General features: G+C 38.3%; 1 protein-coding gene across 2 annotated transcripts in view; it reads left to right on the top strand.

Annotated features, from left to right (window-relative positions):
* Positions 1 to 19,876, top strand: part of znf827 (zinc finger protein 827) — a 50,020-nt gene that overhangs the window by 11,619 nt on the left and 18,525 nt on the right. For both annotated transcript variants that reach the window (XM_077719331.1, XM_077719332.1), the window contains exons 2-4: positions 7,125 to 8,345; positions 12,113 to 12,285; positions 13,530 to 13,968. In XM_077719331.1, the coding sequence (XP_077575457.1) occupies positions 7,125 to 8,345; positions 12,113 to 12,285; positions 13,530 to 13,968 (1,833 nt within the window). The remainder of the gene's footprint in view (positions 1 to 7,124; positions 8,346 to 12,112; positions 12,286 to 13,529; positions 13,969 to 19,876) is intronic.

Below are 19,876 nucleotides of genomic sequence, written 5' to 3'. Positions count from 1 at the left end.
AGCTAGCATGTCTTTAGAAGAAAATAATGCAGTTTCCTTAGGGGTACGACCTCAAATTTGGAATGGAACCCTCCACCACGCACCCTCCTCGCCATAAATCCAAATATCTCTCACGCCATCGCCCGCATTGATTATCTCCATCCCGAAAATAGAACGCCACGTCAAAAAAAAAAGTCCAAGCGAGTCCAGAGGTTCTTCACCCTTGACCACCGGCAGATACTTTACTTAAGCTTGCTAGACGGGCGGCGCCACACATCTCTCCCGCGGCCATGTCTTCCTCGTGGGCGGGTTAAGAAGGTTAGGGCAAAGGGGGCGAGAACGCGGGAAGCCGGTCGGCCGCCGCCGATGTCGTGAAGGAGAAGACGTGGCGGTAATTAAGTGTCCGGCTGGATCGCCGCGGCGGCTGCGGGCTATGCTAATGAGCTAGCGAACCGACGGTCGGGATGGTCTTATTAGCGCCGGCTGGACAATATGGCGGGAGAGATGTTGGGTCGGCGAGTGACTAACGGTTCTCTCGGAGGAGGAAGGTTGGTTTGTGTTAATTAGGATTTGGTGGATTTTTGTGGTTTTCTTCGTTTTTGGGTTTTTTAGGGGAGTTCATTTCGTTTTTTTTGGTGGATGTTGTTGGAGGCTAAAAATGTGTGTTGTGGGGACTTGTTGGGATTGATTGGTTGGATAGGAGGGGGTTAATTAGCTTGGTTGTTGATTAACTAAATGTGTATAAGAGGAGATTTTGGATGGTGATTGTGTTTTGGAAGAATTGGGAAAGATGGAGGATTGGCTTTGTTTAAGGGCTGTGATAAGTCATTAATATTCTGTTGTTTTTAAATATTTTGTGGCTTTTAATTGGTAGATTTGGAAAAATGATTGAATACAAAAAAATGGGCATAAAATTTAAAGCTAGGGAAAATTTACTAAGGTTTAACATGATTTTTTTTAATAATTAAAAAATTAAATACATACATAAACAATGTTACTTTTTTAACCTTAATTGTTATTTTAACATATTTAGTTTATTTTAATTAGTAAATTTATAAAACAAAATGATTGGTCATAAAACTTACAGCTAGGAAATATTAACTGCTGTTTACCCCATTTTTTTAATAATAAAAAAATGTAATACATAGACAAAATGTTATTTTTTAATCATTATTTGTTATTGTAACATAATGTGTTGCTTTTAATTAGTACATTCATCTGTATACTTTCTTTTTTAGCATTGCTTTAGCCCATCTTTCAACCAAAGCTCTCAACCCGCCAGGTTTATAAAACCCTACCCTACTTTTAAGCCCAGCAAAACCTTCAAAATAATAAAAAAAAATAATAGTATTTTCTAATAAGGGCAAGTCATAGATACAAGGTGTACTTCTGTGAAGTAGTATTGCACTTTTTTATAATAATTACACATTCTCGCACATTATTTCCCCAGAGTTTTTTTTTTGTGGAATATGAGACCGGCCATTTTATTGTGATATTCAAAATGATGTGTTTCCTAGAAACCTTTATTTCCCGGTATCTTAAAAAAACAGGATTATTACATGTTATTAATATTATTCTAAGATGTTTATACGTGCAATGTGTCATAATACAATTCCACAATGCCTCCATTTTGTGCCTGGCTGCAGCAATTTCAATAAAAAATAGCTCTTTAAGAGGGTCAAAGGCTAATTTACATCTTTTGCCCTGTTGCAATTCATCCGCAAAGCCATTTGGACTAATATTTTCAATTTTCAATTTCAATATTTTCAATATTTGCAATGTGTCATAATACAATACCACAATGCCTCCATTTTGTGCCTGGCTGCAGCAATTTCAATAAAAAATAGCTCTTTAAGAGGGTCAAAGGCTAATTTACATCTTTTGCCCTGTTGCAATTCATCCGCAAAGCCATTTGGACTAATATTTTCTCTTTTCTCCTGCTTGGGTAATGGTGTCATCCTAAAATAAAACGGCATTTAAATCCGGAAAAAACGGGAGGCCCATTTGTCAGCGCCGTGACTCACCACCGGTTGGCGGTAACCTGCCAGCCGCCGTAAAATATTCTGGGAGGCTGAAAACACATTTCAGAAGGGAAAGTGTTTTTTGATTGACCTTTCTTTTTAGTCAATAACTTGGTAAAAACAAAAAAACACACAAAAAACAGTTTGTGTTCTTTTTGGGGTTTAGATCTGGGGAATTATGTTTTTTGGTTAAAAATCAGTTCTACCCCATTTCTTTTAGTTCAGGTCACTTTGAGAAGAATTTGGATAAAAAAATGAATGTTATGGCTTTCGTAAGATGGCCGCCAATGCTTGAAGCTACCTAACAACCCCCCCCCCCCCCCCCATCGTTTTTTTCCTTATAAAAACAAAAAACAAAATAAAACGGTATTTTGAAGTTTTCTCTTTTGGGTTTAGACCTGGGGAATGGTGTTTTTTGGTTAAAAATCAGTTCCATCCCATATTTTGGAGTTTAGGTCACTTTGAGAAGAATTTTGATAAAAAAATTAATGTTATGACTTTCTTAAAATGGCCGCCAATGTTTGAAGCTACCCTTAAAAAAAAACAAAAAACAAAAAAAACCACTATTTTGAATTTTTCTCTTTTGGGTTTAGATCTGGGGAATTATGTTTTTTGGTTAGAAACAGTTCTACTCCCATTTTTTAGAGTTCAGGTCACTATGAGAAGAATTTGGATAAAAAAATGAACGTTATGTCTTTCTTAAAATGGCCGCCAATGTGGGTTTATCTTTCCTTTTTCAACATGACGGAATCGAAGCTACCCAACAAACCCCTCCCCGTTTTTCTTTCCTTAATCGGCTAATGGCCTCCTCTTCTTTCTAGCCTTCCCCCTTTTTTTTCATCCCGCCATTTGTGGCTCCTCCCACTCCACTCTTCGGGGCCTCGAGGTCAGGCAGGCCAATTTTCATGCCCGGCTAAGTGGCAGAATGGCTTGGCGCGTTGCGTTTTCGTGCCGAAAGCAAGTCGTGACGGGTGACCTCCCCTCAGGTTCCGCCTACCTTTTTTAAGTCCCCTCCCCTTTTTTGTTTTTTCCCCTGACTTGAACTGGTCTTTCTTTGTTTTTTTTTTATCCGAAACGACAGTCGCAAGACGGAGCCCGTCGTCGCCGCCATGTTACATAACGTGGAGGTGTCCCAGATTTTGTGGCGCCATGGGAAATTGGGCCGTCATTTTCAGAGCATTGGAATCGGGTCAAAACAAGTTTTTGATTTTTGATGTATTGATTTAGTTTGACAAATTAACTTATTGGCTGACATTGATGCTGATAGATTAAAACACTTAGCCTATAATTCTAGCATATTTAAAAAAAAAAAAACAATGTTTTTTGTTTTAAAAAATGGTATTAGTACAAATTCCCTCATTACATTTGGATTATCTGGACCAGGGGTAGTGAAGATATGGCTCGCAAGCCATATGTGGCTCTTTTGATTGCTGCATAAGGTTCTCCGCTAAAATGTATCTCTATTTTAGATATCATATATAAAAAAATGGATCAAAAACCCTTAATATTCATTTTTTTGACAGATCTGAAATATGTTTTTCATTTCAAAAGGTACCAAATATAAATATTTTTAATTATATTCACTAATAAAGTTGAAAACGGAAAATATTTTTATGTATTTGTTTTTAGATTTTTCAAAAAGCTTTTTCAACTAAAAATACCCCAAAAATTGATTTAAAAATTGCGATTATTAATTTAATTAAGTAATATCGTATATATCTATAATCTTCATTCGAAATTGACCTTAAAACCAAAAGTCGATTAACTTTCTCGGGCCGCACAAAATGATGCGAAGGCCCAGATTTGGCCCCCGACCCACCACTTTGACACCAATCCCTTTTTAATCATAATTATTATTTTTTCATCATCAGAGTCTTCTGCATGCATATTCTGATTGATTATCAACAGCATTACAATGAATTCACAGATTATTTTTCTACCTTAAAACTGATAAAATGACTAAAAAAAGGCATATTTTTCCAAAATATTTTTTTTACTTTGAAATTGTGAAAATGGCTCTCTAGGAATCCCATTTTCTAAAATAGCCGTCGAATGTCGGGCATATGTTTGCGTGGTAGCGATAAGACGCCCCGCGGGCAGTTAGCGGCGAGCGAGCGCTAAACGCTAACCCTTTCTTTTCTATAGCAGACGGGCCGTGTCGTCCGGGGCGCCGTCCCGCAGGCTAACCGCTTGTATCTGTCGTAAATGCGCCATCCGCTTTGAATCATCCGTGTGGCGGTGTCGCTCGTTCGCGGGGGTGCCGCGCGCCAAATGTCACGCTTAGGACTTTACGGGGGAGAGGCAGTCGGCCTTGAAGTTTGCAACATAGTAATCCAAATACTGCTAATCTTGTGTAGTTTTTTGCTATTTACCTAATGACTAAAGATACTTTGTATCAAAACTACAAAAAAAACATTGAAATGTAGCAAATACTATTCACAAAGTCTGAATTTCATCGTTAGCCACGACCAAATATGATTTTTTTTTAAACATTTGGCTGTTAAATGCAGTTGTTGGATATGTTAATATTAACTAGATTCTATTGAATGAGGTTTTGTGTTGTTTTTTTAGTCTGTGAGGAAAATATAATCATATATTTAACATTTAATGCTGTTTTTTAATGATTGATTTTAGGGCAATTACAGGTAATTTAATTATTTTTATATTTTATGAATATTAATATCTATTTTTAATGACTAGTATATATAGAATATCCGAAAAATTTAATCAATGAACGAATCAATAAATGAATCAATGAATGAATCAACGAACAAATCAATGAACGAATCACTGAATGAATCAGTGAATCAATCGATAGAAAATGGAGAAAAGTGCAGACTTGATTACACGACTCACAAACTTTGTTATAAAAAAAAAAAAACGTAATTCTGTATAACCCGTCAACAACCCCCACCGAGGGCCCAAATCGGACCCCCTGCCACAGCTTTGAAACCCTTTCTCGTCTTTATTTGGTCCTTCTTCGACATAAATTTTCACTTTCCGACGAATACTCGAAGCATTCCAAAAGTTAAGCTTGGCGAAAGCCACTTGCGGTTCGCCGACCGCGCCGGCCTTTCTGCGACTCTGGGGCGCCGAAGCAACTCCCACGATCCCCAGCGGCCACCGGACCTATGTTGCTTAGCAACGGGTTAGCTTTAGCCGGGTAAACAGGTGAAGGCTTATTTGAACAATTACGTATACCGATATTTTTTTACATTTTTGGGATGATAAAAAATCCCGAAACGATAAATTTTTGAATATGTATCAACAGTGCTCACTCCTCTTTGTCCGCCCTTGTCGGGCAAGCTGTAATATTTTGCTTATGAATATTGATACGGCGAGTGTATATTAATGACCCCGGCTGACCTTAACCCTATCCTTATTGGCTCCCCGTCGGTATCTTTCCAGCTCATGAATATTAATGGGGTTCCGTCACCTCCATTACCCTAATCTTTGCCGTCTAGCCTTCCAGATGGATGGCGTCGTCATGGTAACGCCGTTACTCCTTGAGACGGAAAGTGGGAAGAATAGGATTTTTTTTTAAGTGCCCGGCAAATCAACATTATTTCAAGCGTCGAGACGACAAAGTGAAAAATAGCAGTTTTCGTTTTGGTTGGTGATGGTCATTTTGGATTGAGTATTTTCCAAAATGGTCGCCAAAGGGGAACGGTGGTCATTTTGGGTGTCGTTGTAATGAATGATGATGGGACGGAAGTATTTTTGTGGCTAACCAAAAGTGCATTTTTTGTCTGTATGGGAGTTGGAAGCAGTTTGTTTTGAATGGAATGGCTGACATGATGCTGGTTTTTTGAACTGGGATGGCTCAGGACCAATACAATTTGAGCATTGAGCAATGTAGAACTTCCTGGAATGTGACACACTTATATGTATATACATGTATATATGTATACATTTATATACTTATACATGTGTATGTATGTATATGTATTTATATGTATGTATATGTATATATATGTATGTATATGTATGTATATGTATTTATATGTATGTATATGTATGTATATGTATGTATTTTTATGTGTATGTATATGTATATAAATGTATTTGATATATATATATGTATGTGTATACATGTATACATGTATGTGTATACATGTATACATGTATGTGTATACATGTATACATGTATGTGTATACATGTATACATGTATGTGTATACATGTATACATGTATGTGTATACATGTATACATGTATGTGTATACATGTATACATGTATGTGTATACATGTATACATGTATGTGTATACATGTATACATGTATGTGTATACATGTATACATGTATGTGTATACATGTATACATGTATGTGTATACATGTATACATGTATGTGTATACATGTATACATGTATGTGTATACATGTATACATGTATGTGTATACATGTATACATGTATGTGTATACATGTATACATGTATGTGTATACATGTATACATGTATGTGTATACATGTATACATGTATGTGTATACATGTATACATGTATGTGTATACATGTATACATGTATGTGTATACATGTATGTGTATACATGTATACATGTATGTGTATACATGTATACATGTATGTGTATACATGTATACATGTATGTGTATACATGTATACATGTATGTGTATACATGTATACATGTATGTGTATACATGTATGTGTATACATGTATATATGTGTATACATGTATATATGTGTATACATGTATATATGTGTATACATGTATATATGTGTATACATGTATATATGTGTATACATGTATATATGTGTATACATGTATATATGTGTATACATGTATATATGTGTATACATGTATATATGTGTATACATGTATATATGTGTATACATGTATATGAATGTATATACATGTATATGAATGTATATACATGTATATGAATGTATATACATGTATATGAATGTATATACATGTATATGAATGTATATACATGTATATGAATGTATATACATGTATATGAATGTATATATGTGTGTGCATGTGGGTACATGTGTGTACATGTGTGTGTGTGTGTGTGTGTGTGTGTGTGTGTGTGTGTGTGTGTGTGTATATATATGACTTGGATATAGGTCGTTGCTGATCAATATGTATCAATGGTTTTCAGAATTGGACAGCAATGACGAAGGAGGGCCCGACGGTGCCGGTTGCGGCGGCATCGTCGACGAAGAAGGCTGGTTCGGCAACGCGTCGGACACGCGCTCCGAGTCTTCGTCCTACGGCGACGCTCAGGACGAGTTCCACCCGCCCCGGGAATTGTCCCCGGATGGCGAGCGGCGGAGCCCCACGCCGGTCCACCGCTCCTCCTTGGAACTCCTGGGACTGGGCAGCGGGGGCGTCGCCTTTTCGCCGCAGGACGCCGTCTCGTCGGTGGTGTCCTCGCTGTACGGCGAGGCGGCCTCACGCGCCTTGGGGAAGCCCCTCAGCAGCAATCTGCGGCGCCTCCTGGAGGCCGGCTCCTTCAAGCTGGACTCGGGGGAACTTTTGGGGCGGGCGTCCCGGGGCGCAGATTCCCCGCCGATCGGCCTGGCCACGCCCCTTACTCTCTCACCCTCATCGCATCACGCTCAACAACTAAGCGCGTTGGCCCGTAAACTCGCCAACAACGCCAACAATGGCGGCTCGGCTTCGCCAGCGCTGACCGCTAAACAGGAATCGGCGGACAACTTTAATCCGCAGAGCAACGGTAATGGCGGCGGCGGTTTCGTGTGGGCGGGCGTGGCGGCGGACAAATGGCCGCCCACTGGACGCTCCACCCCCCGCGGCTCCAGCTTATCCCCGGACTCTGCTATCCAGAAGTTAAAAGCGGCGGCTAACGCCGTGCTCCAAGATAAGAACGCCGTTTCAGCCAGTGGCGCCGCCCCCTCAGCCGGCGTTTCCTCTGTGGCCCCGCCCCTTTCCAGAGGCGACGACGTGGTCCGCTTCGACGCCTTCAGCTCGCCGTTCAGCCCGCAGTCGGCCAGCTCCACCTTAGCCGCCCTTTCCAAGAAGGTCAGCGAGCGTAGCCAGGGCGCGTCCACGCCCGGCACGCCGGCCGCCGATCATCAGAACTCGCCCACGTCCTTCCTGTCGCTGGTGTCCATGACCTCGTCGGCCGCCTTGCTCAAAGAGGTGGCGGCCAGGGCGGCGGGGAACCTGCTGGCCGAGAAGAAGGAAGGCTCCCCGCTGCCCGGCGCCGTCCTCCAAGAGGACGTCAAACCCGTGCTGGTGGACAAGAATCGGAGGGCCACCACGCCGTCGACGCCCACACCGTCGACGCCCACTCAAAGCTTGGAGATGATGTTGCCCTCCACGCCCAAAGGGAAGGGGAAACCCAACAGCCAAGCAGGTGAGTCTACGTTAGAATCCATTTTGGGGCGTGGCATATGTATATGTATGTGTGTGTATGTGTATAGTGGTAAACTATGAAAATATAAATATATGGCTCATAAATCATCTTAGTTATGGTCGACATTTGGTTGTTTTGGTTTAATTTTTGTCTAGAATGGAGTTTATTACTTTAACAGAGTCTCTCCATTTTAGGAAAATTCACTATTTTGGTTTTTCGTAAATATACTATAACGGGTAAAATGATAATAATAATAATCCAATAGGATCCATTGAGATAATTTGGTTATGATTTTCTTCACTTTTTTGTTATGCAAAGTTAGTGTTTGAAGTCCTAAATATGTGGAGTATTAAAAGTGGGTGATTTTTAATGGCGTTTGGCATTAGCAGCACAGTGAGTGGTAAAGTGTTGAGCAGGTCCGCCTCGCAGTTCTGAGGTCGAGGGTTTGACCCCAGGTTGGTCAGGGCTTTGTGTCATTGACTTACATATGTTCTCCCCGGGCTTGTTTGGGTTTTCTCCCAGTACTCCAGTTTCCTCCCACAGCCCAAAAACATGCATGCTAGGCTAACAGTCTAAATAGCATTAGCCTGAACAGTTGTGCTTTGTCTCCTTGTGCGCTGTGATTGGCTGCCATTTTCTTTCTGAATATTATATTGTAAGACTTCTTGCCATTTTCCTACAACCTCCAATTTTAAAATTGTACGATAGAGACACATTTTTCGTTAGCGTAATAGTTAGCTAGCTAGCGACATGGCCGCTAAAAAAAATGAAAACGAACTTGTTCCAGCCACTTTACTCTTAATTAATGACCTTCCTTGAAAGACACTTGGTTGTCATCTTAGCCAGCCAATGTCCCCAAAAAGACCAGCGCGCACTCTCCGGGGTGCCGGCGACCACTTTCCGCGACACCGACATTTGCCCAAAAAAAAAACAGCGGGGGGGAAACCCGAGCGGAACCCCGCTAACCGGCGAACGGCCGTTTTTGACGGATATAGTGGCCGCTCCGAGTAAAAAAAATGCCTGAAACGGAATTGAGCGGAGACGGCGCGACGTCATATCGCGCCATCTGCATGTTAAAAAGGCGCCACGTCGCCGTAATCCGGCGAGCCGTCAAGGTCGAGCGGCGCTGTAAAAAAATGAAAAAAAAAATGAAAAAATGCAGGTATGTTGTTTGGTCGCCAGACTGAAGAAAAATGCGACCTTGATTATTGACGGCCCTGCCTTGTTTTTTATTGGCGTCCTCCCGCCGTAAAAGCCGTTGAGTGCTCATTTGCTCCACCATTTTAACCTTTGGGGGCTCTTTGAGGGGTTTTACTCACTTTGGTGGCAAAGATAAGGCTCGGGGGCCAGAAAAGGGCCCGTCGCATCTTTTTTTGGGGCCCATAAAAGTATTTATTTTCTTTTTTTTGCTAAAATGTTTGTATATATATCCTCCTTACTTTCTTGTTGATTTTACATTGCAAAAAATCATTAAAAAAATAATATACATGTATAGAAAATATATAAATACACAGGCATTAGAAAAGATTAAATTAGATTAGATTAAAATAACTTTATTCATCCAGTATTCAGGACATTTTATTATTGCAGTAATAAATGGATAATAAATAAGGTAATACATCAATAAATATATATAAATAAATAAACAAATATATAAATAATTAAGCGTATATAAGACATAACTGTTTGTCGTTTTAATCACAAAAAAATGTAAGTTTACCCCTTTTATTTCTTTCTTATTAAATATAATACATCAATATAAACTACATTATAAAAAGGCCCAAAAATAGGATTTGGTTAAATTTGAGGTTAACCAAAACATTTCTTGAAAAATGAAAACTTTTTCGAGTTTAAAACCCCCAAAAAAGTATAATGTATGTCTTTTGTTTACATTCGAACGTTTGTTCCGCTTCTTTCCTTCGATCTGCCACTAGATGGCAGCACCCAAACTCTAAACATAATTAATATATTTAATGTAACCTTTTTTGGAATATAATCCATTGCATTTTTTGCTATTTAATTTTCACCAAAACACGTTTTTAGGGCTAAAAACAACTTTTTTTTTCGCTCAATTTCATTGTTTCACAAATGCTACGATTGGTCTCAACACATCTATCCTTACACCAATTCTCTCAGTAACAAAAATCCGCAATGGGGGCGTCCCCTGATTAAAAATCTCTCAAGTGTGTCAGAATGTAAGTTTTTGGTTGTCAGAGCCATCTGGGTTTTGCTCTGCAATAAATCTTACTTTCCCTCTCTTAAACATGACAGCCAATGAATTTTTATCTCCTCTAAAACACGTCCATGGATAAATCTCTCTTCTCCCCACTGTGTTTGCATATTAATCACATTTTTTTTCATCCAAAAACAGCACGTTTCTTTGCGGTATTGCGTTTCGGATACTTTTTTTGGGGGGGTGGCCGCAGATGGCCATTTATTGTTGCAAATCGGCAGTCTCCATATTTTTACACCCCGGGTCAATGAATGGCTGAGCGCAGTCATTTCGCCAAACACTGATTACCAGATGTTTTTTTTTTTTTTACGCGAAACATGGACGGAATTCTTATGAAGCCGTGTCCAATTTGTAATGCCATCATGTCTCCTTCTAATAAGAGCAATTAAGCGCTAATGGATGCCGGATACAAAGCTAACAACAGTCATCAAGGTTCTTACAATATATATCTATATATATATACACTGTATTTTCTTAAGACATGCTAGCTTAATGCTAATGTACATACACGGGAAAGTACTTAAAACGATCAATGACAATTAGGAAAAATGCAATTGATAGTTTGCATTATTTTGATATGAAAACATGCTAGCTTTAGGCTAATACATGTAATACTATGGTCAACGTTTTAATACTCTAACAACTGCATTAAAATACAAAAGATTCCTTTATTCTAAAGACATGCTAGCTTTAATGCTAATATATGTACAACTGAAAGCTCTTAACGATCAATGACAATTTAAAAAAAATGAAGAAATACAATAGATATTTTGAAATTCATGCTAACTTAGGCTAATATGCTGTGTTGGAAGACAGTTTTTTAGATACCAACTACATTAAATTGCAAAATAAACTGCATTCCTTTTTTCTAAAGACATGCTAGCTTAATGCTAATGTATATACAAGTGAAAGTACTTTGAACGATCAACGACAATTACAAAATTGACATTTTGCATTCTTTTGCTACAAAACCTTGCTAGCATTAGGCTAATACAACTGAAAGTACTTTTAACCATCAACAACAATTAAAAAAATGCAATAAAATACAATAGAAAAAATAGTCTCATTAAAAAAAAACTGGTTCTTCACTTTCATTGAAAAAATAGTAAAATAAAACAAAGCTAAGACTGTTTCTTCACTCTAATTTAAAAAGAATATTAAAAAACTATTTTCACGACTATAAGGCACACCACATTTAAAGGCGCACCGTCAATGAATGACAAATTTTATTTTTTCCATATATAAAGCACACTGAATTATAAGCAATACTGTCATTTATTTCAAAATAAAGAAAAGATAAACATATAAAACCCTTATTTTGATGTCTATGAAGGAAATTGAAGAAAAAATATCCTGTAAAAAACATGAAAAAACTACGATTGTCCTTTATTTGGTTCCTCACGACGCTCTCCTAAAAGATTTTAATTGAATTTCTTGACGGGAACAAAGCATCGCCTTTGAAAGCTGAGTCCATAAAGGCGTCTTTTTAATTGGCGCCTTGTAAATGTCAGCTTAATGTTTTTTTCCCTTTCAGGCTCGCCAGAGGACGGCGGTAAACCCTTCCAGTGTCCCGTTTGCGGCCTGGTCATCAAGCGCAAGAGCTACTGGAAGAGACACATGGTCATCCACACCGGCTTGAAAAGCCACCAGTGTCCCTTGTGTCCTTTCCGCTGTGCCCGCAAAGACAATCTCAAGTCCCACATGAAGGTGAGAAAAACACCCCCCAAAAAATGGGGTTTCAGCTTGAAACTAGGGTGAACAAAAATGACATTTTTTTTACACAAAACTGACTTTTTTAGAAGGACATTGGCATATTTACCACTTTACTTGAGTAGAATGTCATTTCTAACGATGATATTTTGCCAAATATTGATGTTGATGGATGTTAAACCTCCCAAATTCCTAAATTTGGGTCTTGCAAAAAGTCTCTTGTTCCAAATAACAAAAAATTATTGGCTAAAGCATGAATGCAAATAGTCAAAACACGGTCAGAGTAAAAATAAATAGGACATAAGTACCACTTGAATATTGCAAGCCCAGCTTGTGTGTGACTTATAGTCCAGAAAATACGGAATGCATTTTAGATTTGAACTAAAAACAAAAAAAGGACAATTTTTTTTTGCCTATCATTAATTCAATTTGAATTAGATTTAAACCCAATATAATGCTGGTGTCAAAGTGGCGGTCCGGGGGCCAAAAATGGTCCGCCGAATCATTTTGTGCGGCCCGAGAAAGTAAGTCGTGAAATGAAGTACTATATTTGTATATTATATTTCCTGATTTTCCACATTTTAAATCAATAATGGTCATGTTTAAATCATTTTTACCTGTTTTTAGTTCAAAACTCATTTAGTAAAATCTAAAAATCTATTTTTAAAAAGCTTAAATCTATACAAAATTGCAATATACAGGGCTTTTAATTCAGTTATTTTAATCCACTTATAAAAAAAATCTAAATATTCTATCTAAAATAGTCAGTTTTTTAAATCAAAATTTTGTAAAACCTAAAAAAAATATAAAAAATATTTTCAATTTTCCACTTTGACATTGAACATAATGATTTAAAAGACTAAGAAAAAAGTGTTTTTAGTTCAAAAATCATTTTGTAAAATCTAAAAATATATATAAAAAAATCTAAAATAAACATTGTTTTAGATCTATAAAAAAACAGAATATTTAAGGCTTTTAATCCACTTCTTTTAATCCCTTTATATAAAAAAATCTAAATAGTATATCTAAAATGCTCATTTTTTTCTGTGTTTTTAGTTCAAAAATTATTAATTCTATAAAATCTAAAAATCTATTTAAAAAAATCTAAAATAAACTTTGTTTTAGATCTAGAAAAAAAACGGAATAATCAGGTCTTTTAATCCAGTTCTTTTAATCCACTTATATAAAAAAAAAAATCTAAATATTATATCTAAAATGCCTATAACTCCCACCCTGTGCAGGTCCACCAACACCAAGACCGTGGCGAGACGTTCCAGTGCGAGCTGTGTCCCTTCACGTCTTCACGGCATTTTAGCCTGAAGCTACACATGCGTTGCCATCAGCACTTTCCACGCACCGACGTCAAGGTCAAGGAGGAGTTGGCCGCCGACGCCGAGGGGGAAGGCTCCAGGACGGGCGACGGCCGGCCCGGCTCGTCCCCGACGCCGGACGCGGACGCCGCCCCCGACGGCGTCCGCGTCAAGGAGGAGCCGCTGGAACGGGATTTGACGCTGATGTCGCCGTTCGGCGCCGGGAGGGAGAGGCCCGCCAGCAGTTCCAACTCTTTGGACTTGTCAGGCGTGGGCGTGCGTTCCAGTCCTGGGATTCTAAACACGGCCTCCCTCTTTAGTCCGGATATCAGCACCAAGACGGCTACCGACTTGCTTATGAAGTTATCGGGTGAGTACGCAACTTTTGGTAAGGGCACAAAATGGCGGCGCAAAAACTCGGCGTTCATTTTCTGAAACGCTTAAGGGTGTCAGACTCGGGTTGGTTCGCGGGCCGCTTTAATGTCAACTTGATTTTATGTGGGCCATTTTAGATATAATATTTAGATTTTTTTTTAATATAAATGGATTAAAATAACTGGATTAAAAGCCCTGAATATTCTGTTTTTATAGATCTAAAACAATGTTTTTTTTAGCTGTTTATATATATATTTTTAGATTTTACCAAATGATTTTTGAACTAAAAATACAGAAAAAACGGACCATTTTAGATATAATATTTAGATTTTTTTTCTATAAATGGATCAAAACAACTGGATTAAAAGCCCCAAATATTCATTTTTTTAAAGATCTAAAACAATGTTTATTTGAGCTTTTTTTTACATATATTTTGTTATTTTTAAACTAAAAACACATAAAAATGATTAACAAATGATAATTATTGATTTAAAAGGGTAAAAGTCAGGAAATGTAATATAGATGTATACTCTTCATTTTAATTTCATCCTAAAACAGAAAGTCGGCACTCATTATTTACTTTTCCGGCCCACGCAAAATAATGTGGCGGGCCAGATTTGGCCCTCAGGCCGCCACTTTGACACACTTAACCGGGGTGCTGGAGCCTGTTCCAGCTAACAACAGGGAGGACACAGGACGACTAATCGTAGCTAAAGGCAATATGGAGTGTTTAGTTAGCTTAGCATGCATGTTTTAGGGATGTAGGAGTACCCGGAGAAAAGCCAGGAAAGCCTGGGGAAAATATTTAAACTCCACCCAGCCGGGATTTAACCCTCGACCCCTGAACTGTGAAACCACTCGGTTGCTGAGTCGCTGTGGTTGACAAAATTGGGGACATTTGTGGAGATAAACAATAGTAGATGCTAAATGCTAATTGCTGATTTAAGTGCTAATTAGCTAAAGTAGAGCTGCTGAATACTGCTAATTTTACGTAGTTTACTCTGCCAGTTTTAGCAAACTAGCAAAACTAGCGTGTTGACATCCAATGCGGTTTGAAAAACAGGAGTGCTACGTTAGCGACATGGCGCTAGCAACACGGCGCTCCGTCACCATAATCCATCAGATTTAATATGCGGCGCGCATAGTCTGTTTTAGCGAGACCTTCACAGTGAACTGCAGAACATCCTTTGTATCAAGACAAATTCATATCGCTCCATTCGGGGGTCCGGACAGCCGCTGGGAATTCTCGCTTTCTCGCCCGCGTATCCTCCGCATAAAAAGAAGCTACTTAAATGATCCATGTGAGAAATAGCGATTTGAATTTAGGAGAAAGACAAGATCGTTTTTGGGTAGAATTGAATTATGAGCATTCAAAACTAGTTCAAGTGATTTTGGGGTACTTTTAGGTCACTTACTGGAAATTTTGGGTCATTTGAAAGGGTTTCCGAGATGCCTTTTTGTTCCTTTTTTTGGTTTTTGCTGATTTTGGGCTATTTGCAGGTAACACCTCAGTTCATGTGAGAAATAGGAATTTGAATTTAGGAGAAAGACAAGATAGTTTTTAGGTAAAAAATTGCATTATGCGCATTCATAACTAGTTTAAGTCATTTTTTGGGGTACTTTTAGGTCACTTTCTGATGATTTTGGATCATTTCTTATATATTTAAAGAGTTTAATTGATGTTTTTGCTCCTTTTTAGTTTTTTGCTGATTTTAGGCTATTTGTAGGTGACACCCCCAGTTGTGAGAAATAGGAATTTGAATTTAGGAGAAAGACAAGATAGTTTTTAGGTAAAAAATGGCATTATGAGCATCCATAACTAGTTTACATCATTTTTTGGGGTACTTTTAGGTCACTTTCTGGACATTTTGGATCATTTCTTATATATTTTGAAGGGTTTAATAGATGGTTTTTGTTTGTTTTTTGCTGATTTTGGGCTATTGGAAGGTGACACCCCGTTTTTTTTTTTTTTGCACCCGTTTTTTTTTTTTTTGCAGAAAATGAAAGACAGGTAGATTGATGGGAAAAGGTGAGCTTGGGTTGGGCGTCGGGGTCGAAGCCACGGCTGCCAATCTTGTGTTTAATGCTGTGTAATTAGATTGGGATCTTCCAGGGTATCAAAAAAAAAAAACAGGAACATTAGATTAATTAAAAATGCATGCATAATTCATCATTAAAGAGGAATTCATAATTTGGAATGATTAGCGCCTTCGGCTCGGCATCTTGTGACCCAGCCGGGATGCGCTTGGGGGGGTGCTTGAGACCTCCAGTGCACGAGTGGACTACGCAATTGGTGGCCCAATGATGACTGGCGACTTTCTGTTTTAGGATCAAATTCAAATGAAGAGTAGAGATGGATATTAAATTTCCTGATTTTATTCCCCTTTTAAATCAATAATTGTCATTTTTTAATCAATTTTTCTTTGTTTTTAGTTCAAAAATTATTTAGTAAAATAACAAAATATATGTAAAAAAAAGCTCAAATAAACATTGTTTTATATCTTTAAAAAAACTTAATATGCAGGGATTTAATACAGTTCTTTTAATCCATTTATATAACATAAATCAAAATATTATATCTAAAATGGTCCGTTTTTCTGTGTTTTTAGTTAAAAAATAATTTTGTAAAATCTAAAAATATATATATATATATATATATATATATATATATATATATATATATATAAAAAGAGCTAACAAACATTGTTTTAGATCTATAAAAAATGAATATTCAAGTATTTTAATCCATTTATAAAATCAAAAAATCTAAATATTATATCTAAAATGATCCAGCCTACATAAAATCAAGTTGACATTAAACAAACCCGCGAACCAACCCTAGTCTAACACCCTCAACCTAAAACCAAACATATACCCCCCAAAAAAATAGCACCCATGACAATCCCTCAAATCCCCCACAACAAAACCCACCCCCAATTTCCCCAAATCTCTCAAAACCACATAATATCATTCCCAATTGCCACCCTACAATAGAATGACAATCTCTTATCAATGAATGAAAATCACAAGTCAAGTCACGCTGTCGTTTAATATCACCATCGTCTGTGGGATGACCTAAAATCACCGCTCGCCATCGGACAAAAGGTCAAAACGCGCCGTCGCCGCCGCCGTTCGTAGTAGAGTGGGCGTACTCGCCATATAATGAAAACAGTCTGTCCTCGGTGACATTGTACTTGATATATTTGGAGTCCTTGTCTCTTTTGTCGCCATCTATATAACACGCTTTTCCGTGGCCTTCCTTATTCGCCGCCACGGACGTGGGAAGGACCGTCGGTATCGGCGAATAAAACGGCGGCCGATTGTCAGTGGGAAAGCGGACCGCCGTGACAGAGGTGGAAAGCTAATGAAGTTATTTGACGCGTGGCGAGGGAAAGGTGAGGCGCGGTCGACGGCCGGCAGCCCGCCGGCGAGACGGATGAGTCGCCAGGCGAGGGAAAAAGACGCCGAAAAGAACACCCGCGCTGGCAGGTGTCACAAGGCCGAGATAACAGGCGGACACAAAGCGATAGCGTTGCTAAAAGGGAGATGGCGGACGCTCCTCACCCAGAGAGACACAAGCAATTTCTGCGCAGAAATGGCGAGATAGGGGGAAAGATGAGGGTTTTTTTTTGTGGTTGGGAGTGTTTTTGGGTAAAGTGAGGGTGTCAATGGAAGTAGGGGAGTTTAGAAGAAATCTTGAAATGGAGATAAAGTAAGGGTGTCAGATTTGGGTTGGTTTGCAGGCCGGTTTAATGTCAATTTGATTTCATGTGGGCCGGATTATTTTAGATAAAATATTTAGATTTTTTTTTATTGATGGTTTAAAAGAACTGGATATTCAGTATTTTTTATAGATCTAAAACAATGTTTATTTCAGATTTTTTTAGATATATTTTTAGATTTTACAAAATTATTTTTGAACCAAAAACTGAAAAAAATGGTTAAAAATGACAATTATTATTTTTAAAAGTGGGAAAATCATGACATGTAATATACATCTATACTCTTCATTTTAATTTGATCCTAAAACAGAAAGTCAGCACTCATCATTTACTTTGCCGGGCCGCCCAAATTGATGCAGCGGGCCATATTTGGCCCCCAGGCCACCACTTTGACACAAAAGGTTTTAAAAGATGGCATTTTCTCCCTTTTAGCTTAGCAAGCTAACATATAGCAGCCCAACTGTTTACCAGCGTTTCTTCCCCTTATGGTTTCAGTTAACAATCAGATTAGCAACCGCCTGGTTAGCTTAGCTTTACTTAACTGAAACGGCTATTTCTACGGCTATCTCTATTTTAGAGAAAATTTAAGACTATTAAGTGCGCCTTATAGTCGTGAAAACACGGCACCCCAAATTGAGTCGCCCACTTTATACAAAAACTAGCTCCACAGATTTGTATTTGGGTTTGGCTCATGTTTTTATTTTCATTTTTTATTTATTTATTTGCAAAATAGGGGCGCTAATGTCCTGTCCCCCGCCTGATCCGACATGGCCCGACACGCTTCTAATTAGAGGACGTCCTTTCAGGTGCCTAGCAGGTTATATTTAGTCCGCCCGGCAACATCCGACGATGTGACATTACCAGCTGGTCGGGGCTGCGACCCCAACCGTTGGTGAACCGGAAGGTCGGCGTAACGTCAGGTGCCCATTCCCTCGCTCCCCTCCCTCCTTCGCTTGGATTACAGGCGCCGCCCGCCGCGGCGTGGCAGCGCTCGCCACTCGCGGGGGGGTCCGAAACATGCGGACCTGTAGCCTTTTTGCCGGCCCTCCGGCTTGGACGCTCGTTAATCAGAGTCGTCGCAGATGGCGGGCCGGGCTTGTGGCGTCCAGGGATCTTTAGGTCAAATAATGGCGGGTGGGACAATGGCTCTTGAGAAATGTTAAAAAAAATATATATATGATAATGATAATGTAAAAAAATGGAATTTAGTGCAATTTTTCCTTCAAATTATGATTTTTTTAATGATTAAATGTGAAATACCGTTTTTATTTTACCATTTATATAAGAAATATAAGTGTAGCAAAGGAAATATTCAATTTTTTGTTCATTTATTTGTTAAAATGATATTAATTCATTCATTTTTCGGATTGATTATTCTTTCAAGGGCCGCAGGGGGTGCTGGAGCCCATCCAAGCCAATCCTAGGATGCAAGGAATATGATTATATACTATTATTTGTTTATTTTGAGATTTATTTCAATTGTTTTTTTACTTAAAAAATACATATTTTCTAAAGAAGGACAAAAAATTAAATAATATCTGGAATTTTGAATTGAATTATGAAGTCGACATGTGATTTATTTTTTGCGGCACTTTGACACCCGTGTTTTCCGCTATGCGTAATAAGACATGACCAGATTAAAAAAAAAAGCTGGGTTCTTTGGGAGGTTATTCCGTGGCTAATTTTCAATTATTCATCTAAAGCAGCTCAGATGTGGCCCAGTTTGTCTTGAAGACACAAGGCTGTGTCCTCCACACTTTTTGCTCCTTTTTTTTTAAGCTAGCAAGTAAGGATGTCACCACAGTGCAGTCACCTTATTTTGCAGATTTGACAATTCCGAGTCCACATCCAATGGGAGGGAAAATTAATATAAAATCCATTATTAGAGGAAACATTTTTGAAGGAAATCAGCAAGTGAACAAATGACATTATAAACTGCTATAAAATTAGCCCAATGTGATCAAATCAACTCTATATGTAATTTGTTTTCAATTTTTTACCCTTTTATCATCCATTTTTTCTGCAAAGTTAGTTTCATGAGTTTGTGTATGTGTATATATATGTATACATTAATGTGTATATTTAGTATACATATATGTATATATGCATATATGTGCATATATGTATATATGCATATGTGTGTATATATGTGTATTTATGTATATATGTGTATATTTATTT

Source organism: Stigmatopora nigra, chromosome 6 (genome assembly GCF_051989575.1).
Source record: "Stigmatopora nigra isolate UIUO_SnigA chromosome 6, RoL_Snig_1.1, whole genome shotgun sequence".
In the NCBI taxonomy this organism is placed as follows: Eukaryota; Metazoa; Chordata; class Actinopteri; order Syngnathiformes; family Syngnathidae; genus Stigmatopora; species Stigmatopora nigra.
Note: the sequence above shows the minus strand (reverse complement) of the source record. Positions and strands in the feature narration are given on the sequence as shown.